Here is a 15,927-nt window from a genome sequence, read left to right as displayed (position 1 = left end):
ACAGTTTGGAATCTGGCTCTTCATATTAGGATACATTAATGTAGATGTTGGTGAACATTGTCATGCTGCAAGAATCAGGTGACTATATACCGAATAACATGACATCACAACTATCTATGTTTGTACATACTATGAACTTGGAGATAGATTGTTACCTCTTTATAACATTAAGTAGAAAATTTAATTGTGAAAGACCTTTCTAGTTTTAATGGTTAAGCTTGTATCAAATGAGGCTGGAGGACATTTAGGCCATATATCCGCCAAATAAAATGTAAACCAGCACATTAATGCTCATTTTGTTTTCCAGTGGTGAAATTATTGCTGATGGGATTATTTAAAGTAATATATCTTATTTTAAAAATAGTTCATTTATTTATTTGTTAGGTTTTATATGCCACCTTTTGTTTGTCAGACTAGTTAAATATCTGGTTGTTTTTTTTTTTTAAAGAATGTTGATTATTTATAATTAGGTATTGGAAGATCTAGTTATTTATTAAAAATAGATTATCTTAACCATTTAAAACCTAGAGCAGCTTTTTCTACTTGACAGTAGCCAATTTTTGTTGTATTCAATCAACATATAAAATGGCTGAGACTGATGGATACTGGTAGTGTACAATGCTTGAGAAGTTTAAGCTTTTTGTACTTCCCTCCCCCAGAATAATAGAAATAAGTAATTTCTCTCAGAAAAGTCTATAAAACTTTTATTAGTTAGTTGGATTTTTGCAATTAATTGCTTCTATAAATAGTTTCTTTCCTGTCTTCTTCTGCTTTAAATTAGTATTGCATTTTTGCATGTATTTGTCAGCTTTTAACCCTGTATTTAGTCCTTCAACTTCTTATTACTTGTGAACACAGTAATATCTACCAAATATGTATTAGTGTAAAAAGTCTACAGTTATTACTTCAACCCTATTTTTGTTATTGGTTATTTACATTGTTTGAATAGCTTGCAAGCTATTCAACAGCTTTGCAATATTCATAAGCTATGGCGCATTAGCCATAACAAAATCATGGAGGAAAGCACACATCAGTGTTTCCATTATTTCAATAATTGTCGGCACGCCAGGCCTGATGCTTTGTTTATCCTGAGTTTTTTAATCAGAAAGCTCTGCTTTTTCCCTTGCACTAAATATAGTCCCCAAAACCTGAAAAATACCTGCTTTTTTTTGGCTCCCTTTTGATTGGCAGCTGGCATGTTTTTATAATGGTTGCAGTGTCCCAGGGACATGCGCTCACCTTTTGCAACTTTCTGACAAAGTCAATGAGGAAGCCAGATTCATTTACCAACCATGTTACTAACATAGCAACTGCAGTGATTCACTTAACAATTGTGACAAAATTCAGTTAACAACTGTCTTGCCTAGCAATTAAAAATTTAAATTAAAAGTTTCATTGTAAGTTGAGGACTACCTGTATTCCAATTTAACTTTCATATTTAAAGGTAGATTTACAGTGTTCCCTCGATTTTCGCGTGTTCGAACTTCGCGAAAAGTCTATACCATGGTTTTAAAAATATATTAATTAAAAAATACTTCACGGTTTTTTTCCCTATACCACATTTTTTCCCACCCGATGATGTCATATGTCATCACCAAACCGTTGTCTGCCTTTAATAAATATTTTTTTAATAAACTTTAATAAATAAACATGGTGAGTAATAATATAAATGGTTGCTAAGGGAATGGGAAATTGTAATTTAGGGGTTTAAAGTGTTAAGGGAAGGCTTGTGATACTGTTCATAGCCAAAAATAGTGTACTTTACTTCTGCATCTCTACTTCGCAGAAATTCAACTTTCGCGGGCGGTCTTGGAACGCATCCTCCGCGAAAATCAAGGGAACACTGTAATGTCCTTTCACCTTCTAACTGAAATATTCATAATCTGGTATGCCTTTATTAGATAATGTAATTTGGTTTAGTTCATGTTTAATTGCCTTTTTATTTTAGCTACCTTGTCATGCCATTTATGGGAACAGACTTAAGTAAAATAATGAAGCATGAGAAACTAACTGAAGATAGGATCCAGTTCCTGGTTTACCAGATGTTAAAAGGCCTAAAGGTTAGATCTTTCTGTTTTAATTTTTGTTGGTTTTTGTCATCATTTTCTTGAGACACAATATATCCTTTCCTAAGGTAAGTAGTAATTAAGGCATCATTCTAGAAACAAGGAGGCTGAATTCTAGTCCTGCCTTAGGCACAATTCCACCCGGGTAACTTTGGACCTGTTATTTTCAGCCTTGAAAAACCAATTCAGAAACCCTTTGCCACAAGAAAACTGCAAGAATGTGTTGAGGCAGCCTCTGATATTCAGACACAACTGAAAGAAAGAAAAAAAATATAAGGGACATCCTCATGCAGGTTTCATTTCATGGTGTAGACTTACATATTCATTGACAGATGGAATTTGAAATTAGAATGTTTTTACTAATCTTTACTCTAAATAAATTTTCATTCTTATGTTACATTTTCATTGGTGAACCTTTATCAGGATTTGGATTTTAAATCCTTTTAAGTTTATAAACTTTGATTATTTGCTTCTCTTAGTTCCAAATTTAATTAATTTGAAGGTTGTGTGTGAAGATTCAATTTAGTCCATTTACTCATGAACCTTATGCATACTGTGCAGGAAAATGAGTAATCCTAGCAAATACAAACAAACTGCTTCATGACTTGTCTGAAGGTTACAGATTTGGTCCGGAAATATCCCAAGTTCTATAAGCCTCCTTTAAAACATGTTATACAATTGTTTTGAGGAGCCTGACTTATTGGGGAGCAATCAGTTACTCTTCTAGATTGAGACAATGGTAATTTATCTCTGGGAAATTCTTTGTCAAGTGGACCAGGTGTCCACCTGACTGATTTTTGCAGCCTTATTTGAAAAGAAACAATCACAAAAACAACATATATGATAGAAAAAAACATGCTCTTTCTAATGAAATAAAAATGAAGATGATTGAAGGCGAGAAAACAGAGAGCTCTGTTTTCTCACCTTCAATCATCTTCATAAGCACATTTTTTTCTATCATATATTTTGTTTTTGTGATGGTTTCTTTTCAAATAAGGCTTCAATTTGACCCCTCCCTTTACTTGCTGAGGGAAGGAGAAAGGAAGGAAAGAATAGAGTAGAGATAAAGTTATTATTGTTGTTGTTGTTATTATTATTATTATTATTATTATTTATTAGATTTGTATGCCACCCCTCTCCGTAGACTCGGGGCGGCTTACAGCAATGATAAAAACAATATATAATGACAAATCTAATAGTTAGAATCTAAAATAACAATAATACATTTAAAAATTCTATTTAAAAAAAAGAAACCCCAATATATGAAAACATACATACAATCATATCATACACAAAAAACTACACAGGCATGGGGAGATGTTTCAGTTCCCCCACTCCTGACGACAGAGGTGGGTTTTAAGGAGTTTATGAAAGGCAAGGAGGGTGGTGGCAGTTCTGTTCTCTGGAGGGAGCTGATTCCAGAGGGTCGGAGCCGCCACAGAGAAGGGACCTGGAGGAGACCAACTCTGTGGAACCTAACCGGTCGCTGGGATTCGTGCGGCAGAAGGCGGTCACGTAGATACCCTTGTCTGGTGCCTTGAAGGGCTTTATAGGTGATGAATAGAATGTAGTGGAGTAGAGAGTGGAATGGGAATGGAATGGAATTTTGTGGTCAGGTTTAGGCCTTGGCATTGTTGAATTTACTGCAAACCAATCAAGGAAAACAACAATGGCCTTTGAATACCTTGGGCATCATGTAATGCTTTAGCTTTTTAAGCCAGAAAGCCATCTTAGTTCCAATATGCAATTTGACCCAGGTGCAGGGAGAATGAAAAGACCTAAATATTGTACCTAACGTTTCATGAGAAGCAACACTGGCTGTTTTTCTTGTTTGTTTAAACTGCGTGTAATGGCAACAAGAAATGAAAACAACTTTTTTAGGGGGGAATGGATATTTTATGTTGTGGCTTCATATATCTATTTGATTGATTTCATACCTTTCCTTTACAAGTTTGAGGATACCAATAATGTTTATCCTCCTATAACAACAACCCTGTGAAATATATTGAATTGCAAGAGTGATTCTAAATCACCCTTTCAGCTTTCGTGGCTCAGGCGGACCTTTAATCTCTGCCTTTCCAGTCCCAAGTCCATCACATTCATAACTACATTACAGAATCTTCAGCAAAAATCATTGCTTTGCCTGTTCCTTGTTAGCTTCTTAGGAAGCTTTACCTATCTAAGAATATTTCCATAATGATCCTTTCCTACTTTTATTTATTTATTTGTTGGTTTATTTATTTATCAGCATTGTATGCTGCCCCTGTCCATAGACTCGGGGCGGCTAACAACAATAATAAGATAATATAAACAAATCTAATATTTAAGTTAATATAAAAACCCCAATTTAAGAAACCAATCATACATATAGACATACCATGCATAAATTTTATAGGCCTAGAGGGAAGGGAAAGTCTCAATTCTAGTAATTCATTTCTTTTACACAAAATATACTGTGAATATGTTGTGCAAACATAAGGATTCATGCTAAGGTTTCAAATGTTTCTTTCCTGCTAATATAGTAGGAAGAAGAATGGTAAGTTTAAAAAGGCTGAAGGATCTAGTTTGGGAATCCCATAGTGGTGGCAGTGCCATTGTTGAAAGGAAACAAAGGCAGAAATAGAACCCAAGAAGAGCTATGGTATAGAAAAACATCATCTAAGCTCTGTTTTGCAAATTTATTTTATCTGGAAGTTTAGTGCTTACAGAGAAGAAAGGCAGACAATTGGTCTTGAGCAATAGTTCAAAAGACTGGTTTCCTATATATGTAGGTAAGTTGAAGTGCTGGTGTACAGCAGAGGTGAGCTACAAGCCGGAACGCTAAATTGCGCTCGCCACTGCAGCTCGTAAGTTCTTGTGGGATCAGCATGATTTTGCTGCTGCACCTGTGGAGGTAGCAAAATTGCACCTGTGTTTCAGCGAGGTTTTACCTGCAGCTCCGTGCACGATTTTGTTACCTCCACAGGTGCAACAGCAAAATCGTGCTGATCCCGCAAGAACTTATGAGCCGCCGCGGCGAGCGTAATTTAGCGTTCTGGTTCGTAGCCCACCGCAGTAAAAAAATAATCTTCCAGTTAACAGTGTCTTTGATAAATAGACCTTTATAACAGTCAAAGACCATCAATATAATAAGAATAATAATTTAAAAAAAACAGAACATCCAAGAACAGTTTCAGATTCTTAGAATCTAGACATTTTAGTATCTCTTTGATCCTAGTAGCAGATTCTTGGGTAATAAATGTAGTCCTTGACTTACAGCAGTTCATTGAACATCCAAAGTTGGTCGTCACCCAAGTCAACAAAGACATGCTAGGTGTTGAGATTCTTGGACATCTGGAGACAAATGACTTACAAAATTCATGACTTTTGGCTGACCATCCAAAATTGATCCATTGTAAATATACAAAAGATATATATATATCTCGCTATGATATAAGAATTCTGAATTTTCCATTCATATGTTTCTCAATCAAAATATCTGGTTTCTGACAACTTAAAGATTGAAGATTGATTTCTAGGTTTGTTGGATTACAACTTCTGTAAAACACAGCTAAAGTACAGGCAACAGGGGGTTTTTTAATTGAAAGACTAATTTTAATTTCAAAATTTTGGCACGGAAATTGACAAAATGGCTGCTTCTTGCCCATTCACATAACAAATGTTAGAGCGGGGGCATTCAGGTCACAAATTAGCATTTATGAGAAAGCAGACAGTTGAGGCTGTTCTGTGTCTCATACTCCATCCAATCTTGCAAGATGCTCATTATTGACTCAGATTACCTTGATCCATTAACAGATGGGTATTTGTGCAAAGTGCACACCATTGAAGACAGCAAGCATTTTTTTTATTCTTAAGAACTATTAAGAGGTTTTGTGAGGCCCAGAGGCATATCTGTAAATATAAACAAAATTACAGCCTGATGTTTTGCTTAGCAGAAGACCTTTTTTTAAACCCAAAACAGAAAAGTCAGATGAAGATGACTACATGAATCAGAATGGTCCCCCATGGATTGTTTTTGCCATTGCTTTGCAAAGCTTTGGAACAACAAGAAAAGCCTTTCATCAATAGCAAATGAGTAAAATGTTGTTTGTTTGTTTCCACAGTATATCCATTCGTCTGGCATAATTCATAGAGTAAGTAAATCTCTTCAAGCTTTTCTTTCTGATAGATTTAGCTATTCTTGTAGAAAGATTCTGTACAATCACATATCCACATATATAATGCTTGTAAATTTTATACTGAAATTTTATACTGAAATATACAAAGAAAGATAATGTTTATTGCACAATTTCAGTTACTGATACCTACAAAGCTGCTTTGAAAAAGTCTTTGCTGTTTTAATGAGAACTGGATAATGTACTGTTTGCAAAGTCACAGCTTAAATGCAAATTAAACTGTATCCTTCAGGAATTATTACAATAATTATTTCCAATTCAGTGCAAATGCGATGAATACTACAGGTTTCCTTTGTGATTGATTAAAATGAGATCAGGATGTTTGCATGCTTGTAATATTTTCATTTTGCTCAGTGGAAATGTTATAGTGATACACGTGGACACACCTGTTTGATTTTGGATCTTTTGTAATACTTAGCTTGCTCCCTTGGCTTCTATAATTGTTCAATCACTGGCAGAGAAGCCTCTAATCTCTTGATTATCAGACCCTATGTTCATATTTGGCAACATATCAGCCCATTTGCATTCTGGGCCATCGTTTGTCTTGAACAACAACTAAAAATGCCTGCCTTTGAAATAAATAATTCCAATTACAAATGAACTCAATTTTAGATTTCTTGTTTTAAACATCTTTATAGGATTTAAAACCTGGAAACCTAGCAGTTAATGAAGACTGTGAGTTGAAGGTAAGAAAGTGAATGCTGTAGTCTAGTGGCTTTTTCAGAAGTAAATACTGGGGAATCTGGAAGTATATCAGATACAATTAACGCCAAAAAAAAATGAGAACAGGTTGCAGTCTGTAGCACTATTGTGTGAATTAGTAGACTGTTAATGTCTGTGTGCCTGGATTAACTGCACATTTCCCGACTAAGGGTAGACTCTGCAACATTGCACACAATGTAAGTGTCGAGCTGGTGCAGAAGGATGATTGCTTGCAAAAGAAGTTTGTTAACATTTTCTCAGAAGCTTAAGCTTGAATGTTTTCATAGATAATTATTGGATTTCACCCCATTGTTTGTAAGAAGAGAGCAGAATCAAGTCTTTTGTCTTTTTCAAAAGGTATCTTTAATTAAGCTGTGGAAAATAAGATACAAGCCGGAAACATAGCATGCAGTCCTAGATTGGGAGTAATGAGAATAAAATGCTGAGTAGCTTTTCACTTTGTAAGGCTTTCATTGAAACAACTGAGCCTCATAATAAAAGGCTCTATTGATGGGGTTCATGTAAAAACCTTCTTAAATGCAATTACTTTTGAATTACTATTGTCCGGAGCAACAAGCAGTTCAGTGTGATCTTCAGTTTGTGTCCTATGTTACAACTATCAGAGAAATTATTTAAGAGCTGACCAGCTGCTACGATGATGAATCAGCAAGATGTTTGGTCTGATATCACTTTAAGAGCCTGTAATAGGAAGAGGCCCTGTTGTGGCGTAGCTCTCTCTCTCTGTGCCATCGTATGACTGTATTTTGTGCATTTGGCAACCTATTCACATTTACAACCAGTTGCCAAATGTCCTGAAATTGTGATTGTCGTTTACCATTTTCTTTGTCAGCTTCCCCAGTGTTGGGAAGCACCCTGCCTGGCGGGGGAGAGATCAAGCTCAGAGCTAGCCTGGAATCACTGCACGACCACAAAAGGTCAGCCTTTCCTAAGTTCCTTGGAGCCTTATCTAATAGTTCCTAAGAATAGGCTGCTAGATAGAGGAGATCCCTATATCAGTGTTTCTCAACCTTGGCAACTTGAAGATATTTGGACTTCAACTCCCAGAATTCCCCAGCCAGCGAATGCTGGCTGGGGAATTCTGGGAGTTGAAGTCCAGATATCTTCAAGTTGCCAAGGTTGGGAAACACTGCCCTATATTATATAGACAGAACATAATAATTAACTCAAACTCTGTATATGTGTGTTTGGTTGTTTGTGCCTAACACCCAGAAAGTCAACAAGGGAATCAGCAGGGAAGTTTGCAAATGGAGGATAGATTGGATTTCAGATCCGTACCCCTAGTGTGCAGAGGGACTTTATCTCCCTTTGCAGGGAGAAAAATCATTCCATGCTCTTGAGGGATTGTCCCAGAGATGGGCTGCTAAGGTGGAACGGTGATTTGTGCTTGGCCCCGTTGCTCTGAGTGCTAGTGGAGTCCAGCGCAATTATGCTACTGCACTTGTGCAGGTAGCGCAATCATGCATGGAGATGCAGGTATGCCCATGTTTCGGTGCGGTTTTTTGCTTCCGCGGCAAAACTGGATGGTCCTCAAATCTGGCAAAAACACTAGCGAAACCCAGCATTCTTGTGATCATTCTCCCTAGCCTGGGCCCTCTCCCTTCTCCACCATGCCCTGGAAGCCCATCAGTCCACTTAACGACCCACACCTTGCTTAAGTTGCAAGTGAGAAATCCAGGATTGCAGTCAATGAACAAAGTAGTCACATGGTATCTCATTCAACAAGATTTCAAGTCCAGTTGTAGTTGTAAGTGGAGGATTACCTGTAAGTGCTTTATTTCGTTTTTAAAATCATAACAATTTAATTTTAAAAATTGCATTGAGTTGGATCCACATGTTGGTACATGCAGTAATGAGCAATGAGATTGATTTTCAAATTACATTTCCATCAACTTTGGGCATAGTAATCCTGAACCCTATGTAATGCTTAGAGATCCCAGGTCTTTGACCCTTTGCATGGCATTTTGAAGTAGCTCATAATGGGGGTAGAAAATTTGTTTCTGCCAAATACATTGTCATGGCCTAAAGTAAGTTCAAAGGTTTCTCAGTAACTGTGAATGTATGAGTAATAAACCAAATTCACATGGTTTCAGTTTTTCGCCTTTATGATCATATAATGTAAACGGATAATTTTTGTGAACTGGGATTTCCAGTTACTACGATCAGGAAAAATGTAATATATCAAACTTGTGTTTATGATGTTTGAATAAATAGCGTGTAATGAATAGGCTTTTGAGATTCTTATTCTTTACTTGCAAAAATGTTATTTAATATGAATGAGTCTACAAATTTAAATAACAATTTGCATTCCTCTAAAATAAGGGAATCATTTTATTGCAATCAATTATTTGGATAATGTAAGTTGAATGAAGATAATGAGAAAATATATGGATATGAGAAATAAGCATTTTAGCAGCGTGACAGAAATATAACGTAATCTGTCAGGCATCTTTTAAAACTATTTTCAAGGGAATAGTTTAGATTGTTAGGTAAATGTTAAGGATATTTTCTAACATGAACAAATCTCATTTTGGTTTTTACGACAATGAAAGGAAAATTGATTATATTTTGTTCCTCTAAAACAGATTTTAGATTTTGGGCTGGCAAGACATACAGATAGTGAGATGACTGGCTATGTGGTTACTAGGTGGTATCGAGCCCCAGAAGTTATACTTAATTGGATGCATTATACACAAACAGGTAATATTTGTATTTGCTAGAAACTGTTTTCTGTGCTGGGGTTTTTGTAATCAGTGATTATATAATTTCATCACTTTTATTGCAAAAGAGTTAACAGCTTTACAGTAAGTATCTTATGATCTCTTTGTAGATCAACAAGAAAACTCAATTTTTTGATTTGCATTGAATAAAATTGCAAAGTATTGAACAACGGAAAGTGTAGCCTTTTCCATATTAATTTCTATGTCATTTCTAGAGGGAAACATCTTAGTTCTAATCATCTGTACAACATCGGGTAGGTTTCTGAAATTCTTGGGTTTCAAGGCTGTGCCATTTTTGCAATGTCCGACTTCCCTTGTCTGATTCAGCCATTCTTAACAGTGGCCCCTTACTATAGGGACTTCGAAGCCAGATAGCTATATGTAACTCCTGAAAACTTTGCTACAAGTACTTTTTGTTTACCATGTATCATGTGAGCCAATGTTCAGCAACTATTTGAAGGTACAGTAGCACTGAAAAAGGAGACTTATAACTGATTCTGAAAGTTTTGTCATAGTCCCACTATGTTGGCCTCTCACAAACCATCGCATATCCTACAGCCCAATTACCATCATGAAGACTACCAGTATTACCTTTAATACATGTATTCCTATGTCAGATACATGTATCAGCAGTGTGATTACATAAAATCTCCCAGTTTTCTCCTCGTCATGCTATCCTGCAGACTTAGACCAACTTAGACCAACAATAGATTTCTCTGCACTAATTTTTAGTATTTGTACGGGGTGGCACTACCCCAAACAGACCCTGTGCATAATCTAGGGTTTTTCTGGGACATGTGACTCCTGGTCATAGCCAAGAAGGCCCTTTGTGCAACTGTGGGTTATACGCTAGTTATGCCCTTTCCTGGCCCAACAGTCCCTACTCAGAGTCACTCATGGCCTAGTCGCTTCCCACCTTGACTATTGCAACACGCTCTAAATGGGGCTTCCCTTGAAGAGCATCTGGAAGCTCCAGTTGGTGCAATTGCAGTGTCCCACATGATTTTGTGCAGATACCGGTGCGTACATGTATCATCTCTCCTGCGGGAACTGCATTGGTTGCCGATTTCCGTCCAGGTGCAATTCAACATGCTGGTTGTCACCGTTATAGGTCTTCATGGCTTGGGGCCAGGTTATCTGAGGGACCGTCTCTTGTCAGTTACATCTACCTGATCCATCAGATCATGGAGGCAGGGAATATTGCGAGTCTCATCTCTGAGGGAGATACAGTGATCCCCCGGTTATTGCGTCCCCGACCATTGCGAACAGGGTAATTTGCGATTTTTGAACTCGGAAGTCAAAACACCATCTGCGCATGCGTGCCCTTTTTTTCTATGGGCACGCATGCGTAGCTGGCGCCCGGCAGATCAGCTGCTGGGCGGCTTCCCTGGGTCTTCCCCCTCTTGCTGGCGGGAGGGCGAAGCACCCGCTCGCCCGCCCTTCGCCCGGGAAGTTCGCCAGGAGTCAGCGGAGAACGGCGCGCCTGTTTTAAAACGATCGGAGCCGGCCGGCTCTGATCGTTTTAAAACAGACGCGCCGTTCTCCGCTGACTCCTAAAGCGGGGAAGTTCGCCAGGAGTCAGCGGAGAACGGCGCGCCTGTTTCAAAACGATCGGAGCTTTCCAATGAGTCCCGAAGACAAACGTCAAACTTCCGCGTTTGTCTTCGGGACTCATTGGAAAGCCGCGCGGGTGTTTTAAAACGTCGCCGCCGACATGGGGGGCTCGCTAGCACCCCCCCGAACCCCCAACCCGGGTTTGGGGGGGTGCTAGCAAGGGACCAATGAGTCCCGAAGACAAACACGGAAGTTTGACGTTTGTCTTCGGGACTCATTGGAAAGCTCCGATCGTTTTAAAGCAGGCGCGCCGTTCTCCGCTGACTCCTAAAGCGGGGACGTTCGCCAGGAGTCAGCGGAGAACGGCGCGCCTGTTTTAAAACAATCAGAGCTTTCCAATGAGTCCCGAAGACAAACGTCAAACTTCCGCGTTGTCTTCGGGACTCATTGGAAAGCCGCGCGGGTGTTTTAAAACGTCCCCGCCGACATGGGGGGCTTGCTAGCACCCCCCCAAACCCGGATTGGGGGTTCGGGGGGGTGCTAGCGAGCCCCCCATGTCAGCGGCAACGTTTTAAAACAGCCGCGCCGCCCCCAATCTTCGGCTCCTCGCTAGCGCTGCGGAAGTTAAAAACACCATCTGCACATGCGCAGATGGTGTTTTTACTTCCGCAGCGCTACTTCGCGAAAACCCGCTCGTTGCGGGGAGTCCTGGAACGGAACCCTCGCAACGAGCGGGGGATCACTGTACACCTAGTGGGACCCAGAAGAAGGGCTTTCTCCTTAGTGGCTCCCTCTCTCTGGAACTTCATTCCCCCTGGATATTAGTACGGCCCCCACTTCAGGGACCGAAGACCTGGTTCTGCCAGAGGGCCTGGGGAACCCAGAGCAGGATGGAGCCCATTAAATAGTTTGCGTGATCTGCTGTTGCCAGGTTGGGAAATGGAGGGTGATTTTGTTTTATTGTACTATATTAATTTATTTGATTCTTTTTGTTAGTGTTTATTGTTTTAAATGTGGTACCATATTCTGTAAGCTGCCTTGAGTCACCATGAGTGAATAGGCAGTGATATAAATTCAACAAATAAATAAATTACTATGCTAATTACTTATGGGACCGTCTGCTACCTCATATACCCAAGTGGCCACAGAGACCCATCAGCTAAGCAATGCTGGCTGGCGGGGCCCAGGTGAAGATCCTTCTCTGTGGCTGCCCCAGGCCTCTGGAACAAACTCCCTCCAGAAATCCGCACCGCGCCCACCCACTTAGCCTTTCGCAAAGTCTTAAAAACTTACCTTTGCCAACAGGCCTGGAGCCATTGAGCTCATCTCGTTCTTGTTGAGGATATGATTATGTGATTGTAGTCAGAATGAATGTGAATGCCTGGTTTTTATATCTTTGGGATTTTAACCTCAGTTTTAGATTAGATTAGATTAGATTTATTGGATTTATATGCCGCCCCTCTCCGCAAACTCGGGCGGCTCACAACAGGGTAAAAACAGTACATAATAACAAATCCAATACCCACAAATCCAATTACAATTTTAAACTAAAAAATTCATAAAAAACAGCCCCAGAATATTAAAAAAAAACACGCATACAATCAATCTAACACCAAAACAACATGGGCAAGGGGGAGATGTTTCAGTTCCCCCATGCCTGACGGCAGAGGTGGGTTTTAAGAAGTTTGCGAAAGGCAAGGAGGGTGGGGGCAATCCTTATCTCAGGGGGGAGCTGATTCCAGAGGGTCAGAGCCGCCACAGAGAAGGCTCTTCCCCTGGGTCCCGCCATAGGACATTGTTTAGTCGATGGGACCCGGAGAAGGCCAACTCTGTGGCACCGAACCGGTCGCTGGGATTCGTGCGGCAGAAGGCGGTCCCGGAGATATTTAGGTTTGGGTTTCTCTCGCTATATTTTGTACTGTATTTTATCCTTATTTTTGTAAGCCACCTGTGAGTCTGCGGAGATGTCTGGCATAGAAATCCAACCAAATAAATAAATAAAATAAATAAATTTAATTATTAGTTACTACCGTACTGATTGCATTTCTGACAAGGGAAGCTAGTATTTCCAGAAAACCTGTTGCAATTTATTTATTTATTTATTTATTCAATTTTTATGCCGCCCTTCTCCTTAGACTCAGGGCAGCTTACAACAAGTTAGCAATAGCACTTTTTAAACAGAGCCAGCGTATTGCCCCCACAATCCGGGTCTTCATTTTACCCACCTTGGAAGGATGGAAGGCTGAGTCAACCTAGAGCCAGTGATGAGATTTGAACCGCTGACCTGCAGATTTGCAGTCAGCTTCAGTGGCCTGCAGTATAGCACTCTACCTGCTGCGCCACCCCGGCTCATAATGTACTGTAAGATATATATTTTTTGTCCAATGAACAGCCTTCAGGAATGGGACATACCATACTACTGTATATATACCACATATATATCTCCCACACACACACTCACACTCCCCTATCAGAATGGAATGAAAATACTTCCTTTTCTTGCAACTGTCTTGTATCTATCAAATCTAGAGGCGTACTTTATTATGCATATAATCTATTTATATTTCAAAATATGGTTTGGGATTAGAACAATAAAAGAACAGTGTCACCCTGGAAATCAAAGGCAAATTTTATTTTTATTTCTTAAAAATAGGAGTCCACTGATTCATAGAACTGAGTTTTATGAACAGATAAAATGGAAATGATACTATATCATGCCGAACTCCTTACATAGAAAATTAAAATGTAATAAAGAGCTGGCACAACAGACAGCTTTGATGTGAATTATACTTAGCTGCTTCATCAATGCTAAATAACAGAAACTTTGAAACAAAGAAGATGCCTGTAGCTCAGGCCTTCAACATTCTAAAAAAGCATTTCCTGAACTATTGAAATTGCAGAAATAGAACACACAAAACACTGATTTTGTGTTGTTGCTTTCTTTTTAAAGGTTTTGTTGTTGATTGATGAACTGAATTTAGATGCTGCTCACACCAATTTAATTGGTGCATTTTCTGTATTTCAGTGGATATCTGGTCGGTAGGGTGTATAATGGCTGAGATGATAACAGGAAGGCCTCTTTTCAAGGGCAATGATCGTATCCTTTTTTGATGAATGTTTCATATTAAGTTGGAGAAATATGCAAAAATTCAGGTATCAAAGTAAGTCACTTCATAATCACTTAAAGTGAAAAATTGTATCATTTGAGCTATATGCTTGCAACCATCAAGCCAGCTTTGGAGGTTTATAGCTTTGCCAGAAAGTTGCAAGATTAATAGCACTTTTTAATTAATTAATTAATTATAATTAAATGCTGGTTGAAAGTCATATTTTTGTTCTAAAACTTGGCACATAGGATTATATTTTAGTTTATTTTATATGCGTTGATGCAGCTAATCTTTGAGTTTATCCTTTTCTCTCTTTTTTTTATTGTCATGGACATTTTTAGAAGCTCAAAATGAGTTATGAAGAATCAGTGTTTAAAGACAAACGTAGCTTTCTCTCTTCAAAATTTGGAATATGAGATAATTGATACTAGTTTATCAAAGAAAGAAATCTAAAATTTTAATGTAGTTATGAAGTTTTTACAAATCAGATTAATTATATCATTCTGACATGCTGACTGGATATTTGATTCCTGACTTTGACATTCAGATCTGGATCAGCTTACAGAAATTATGAAAGTTACAGGCACACCAACTCAGGATTTTGTTCAGAAACTACAAAGCCAAGATGTAAGTTGCCGCTTTTGTCAAATTTACATGAGCAGGTTCAGAAATGGATGGTCTTTGGTACTTAAATGTATTAGTTCTATTTTGAGATTTTCATTTACCATGGTGTAGAAAGCAGCAAACTAAGGAAATCTGATTAGAAACTATTAGAAACTTTTTAGTTGAATTTTTAAATACACTTTTTTATTCACAGTTATCAATACCCCATAAATATAAATGATTGCTATCTTAAAAGCTATACATCACAGAAATTTTACATGGTTCTAATTTTTAAAAAGAAATAATTCAGGCATCTTGTGTTTAAAACTTTAAATTAATTATTCTGATTCTTTTACCCTTATGATGTTGTTGAACTTCCCCTTTTCGTGTGAGGTAAACCTGATGTGAGAAATTGTCATATGATCGCAAGAAAATAATCTAAAATCAAAGAAAGAGAGAGGTGGAAAGCTGTTTATCCTATCCAAGAGACTTCTGAAATCAATTCTGATTAGATCCATAGCTACATAAATTTAATTCATAAAAATTAAAAATCACATAGACAAAAATAAAAAGCACAAGAAAATTTGATTTCACTACAAATTGGACTTAACATTGTATACAGGTAATCCTAGACTTATGTCCATAATTGAGTCCCGAATTTATGTTGTTAAGTTGTTACGTGAGTCATGTCCAATTTTACAACCTTTTTGTTAAACAAATATGGCTCTCACATTGATTTTGCTTATCATCGGAAGCCAGCTATGTAGATCGCAAATGGCAATCACATTACTCCCGGGTACTACAACTGTCATAAATGCATTTCAATTGCCAAATGACCAAATTTTGATCAAATGACCATGGGGATGTTCTGATGCAAATGTAAGATTCAGTTGTAAGTCACTTTTCTAATGCCTTTGTAACTTCAAATATTCACTAAACCAAAGTTTGTAAGTTAAGAACCGCCTGTACATAGCACTTTCTT

At 38.2% G+C, this 15,927-nt stretch overlaps 1 protein-coding gene across 1 annotated transcript in view; it reads left to right on the top strand.

The window, feature by feature from the left end:
- MAPK12 (mitogen-activated protein kinase 12) overlaps window positions 1–15,927 on the top strand; it is a 64,004-nt gene that overhangs the window by 12,676 nt on the left and 35,401 nt on the right. Inside the window, exons 4-9 of the mRNA XM_070755415.1 lie at window positions 1,949–2,060; window positions 6,170–6,199; window positions 6,880–6,927; window positions 9,547–9,661; window positions 14,261–14,332; window positions 14,890–14,969. Of these exons, the coding sequence (XP_070611516.1) occupies window positions 1,949–2,060; window positions 6,170–6,199; window positions 6,880–6,927; window positions 9,547–9,661; window positions 14,261–14,332; window positions 14,890–14,969 (457 nt within the window). The remainder of the gene's footprint in view (window positions 1–1,948; window positions 2,061–6,169; window positions 6,200–6,879; window positions 6,928–9,546; window positions 9,662–14,260; window positions 14,333–14,889; window positions 14,970–15,927) is intronic.

The sequence above is a fragment of the Erythrolamprus reginae genome, chromosome 6 (genome assembly GCF_031021105.1).
Source record: "Erythrolamprus reginae isolate rEryReg1 chromosome 6, rEryReg1.hap1, whole genome shotgun sequence".
NCBI classification, from domain to species: domain Eukaryota; kingdom Metazoa; phylum Chordata; class Lepidosauria; order Squamata; family Dipsadidae; genus Erythrolamprus; species Erythrolamprus reginae.
Note: the sequence above shows the minus strand (reverse complement) of the source record. Positions and strands in the feature narration are given on the sequence as shown.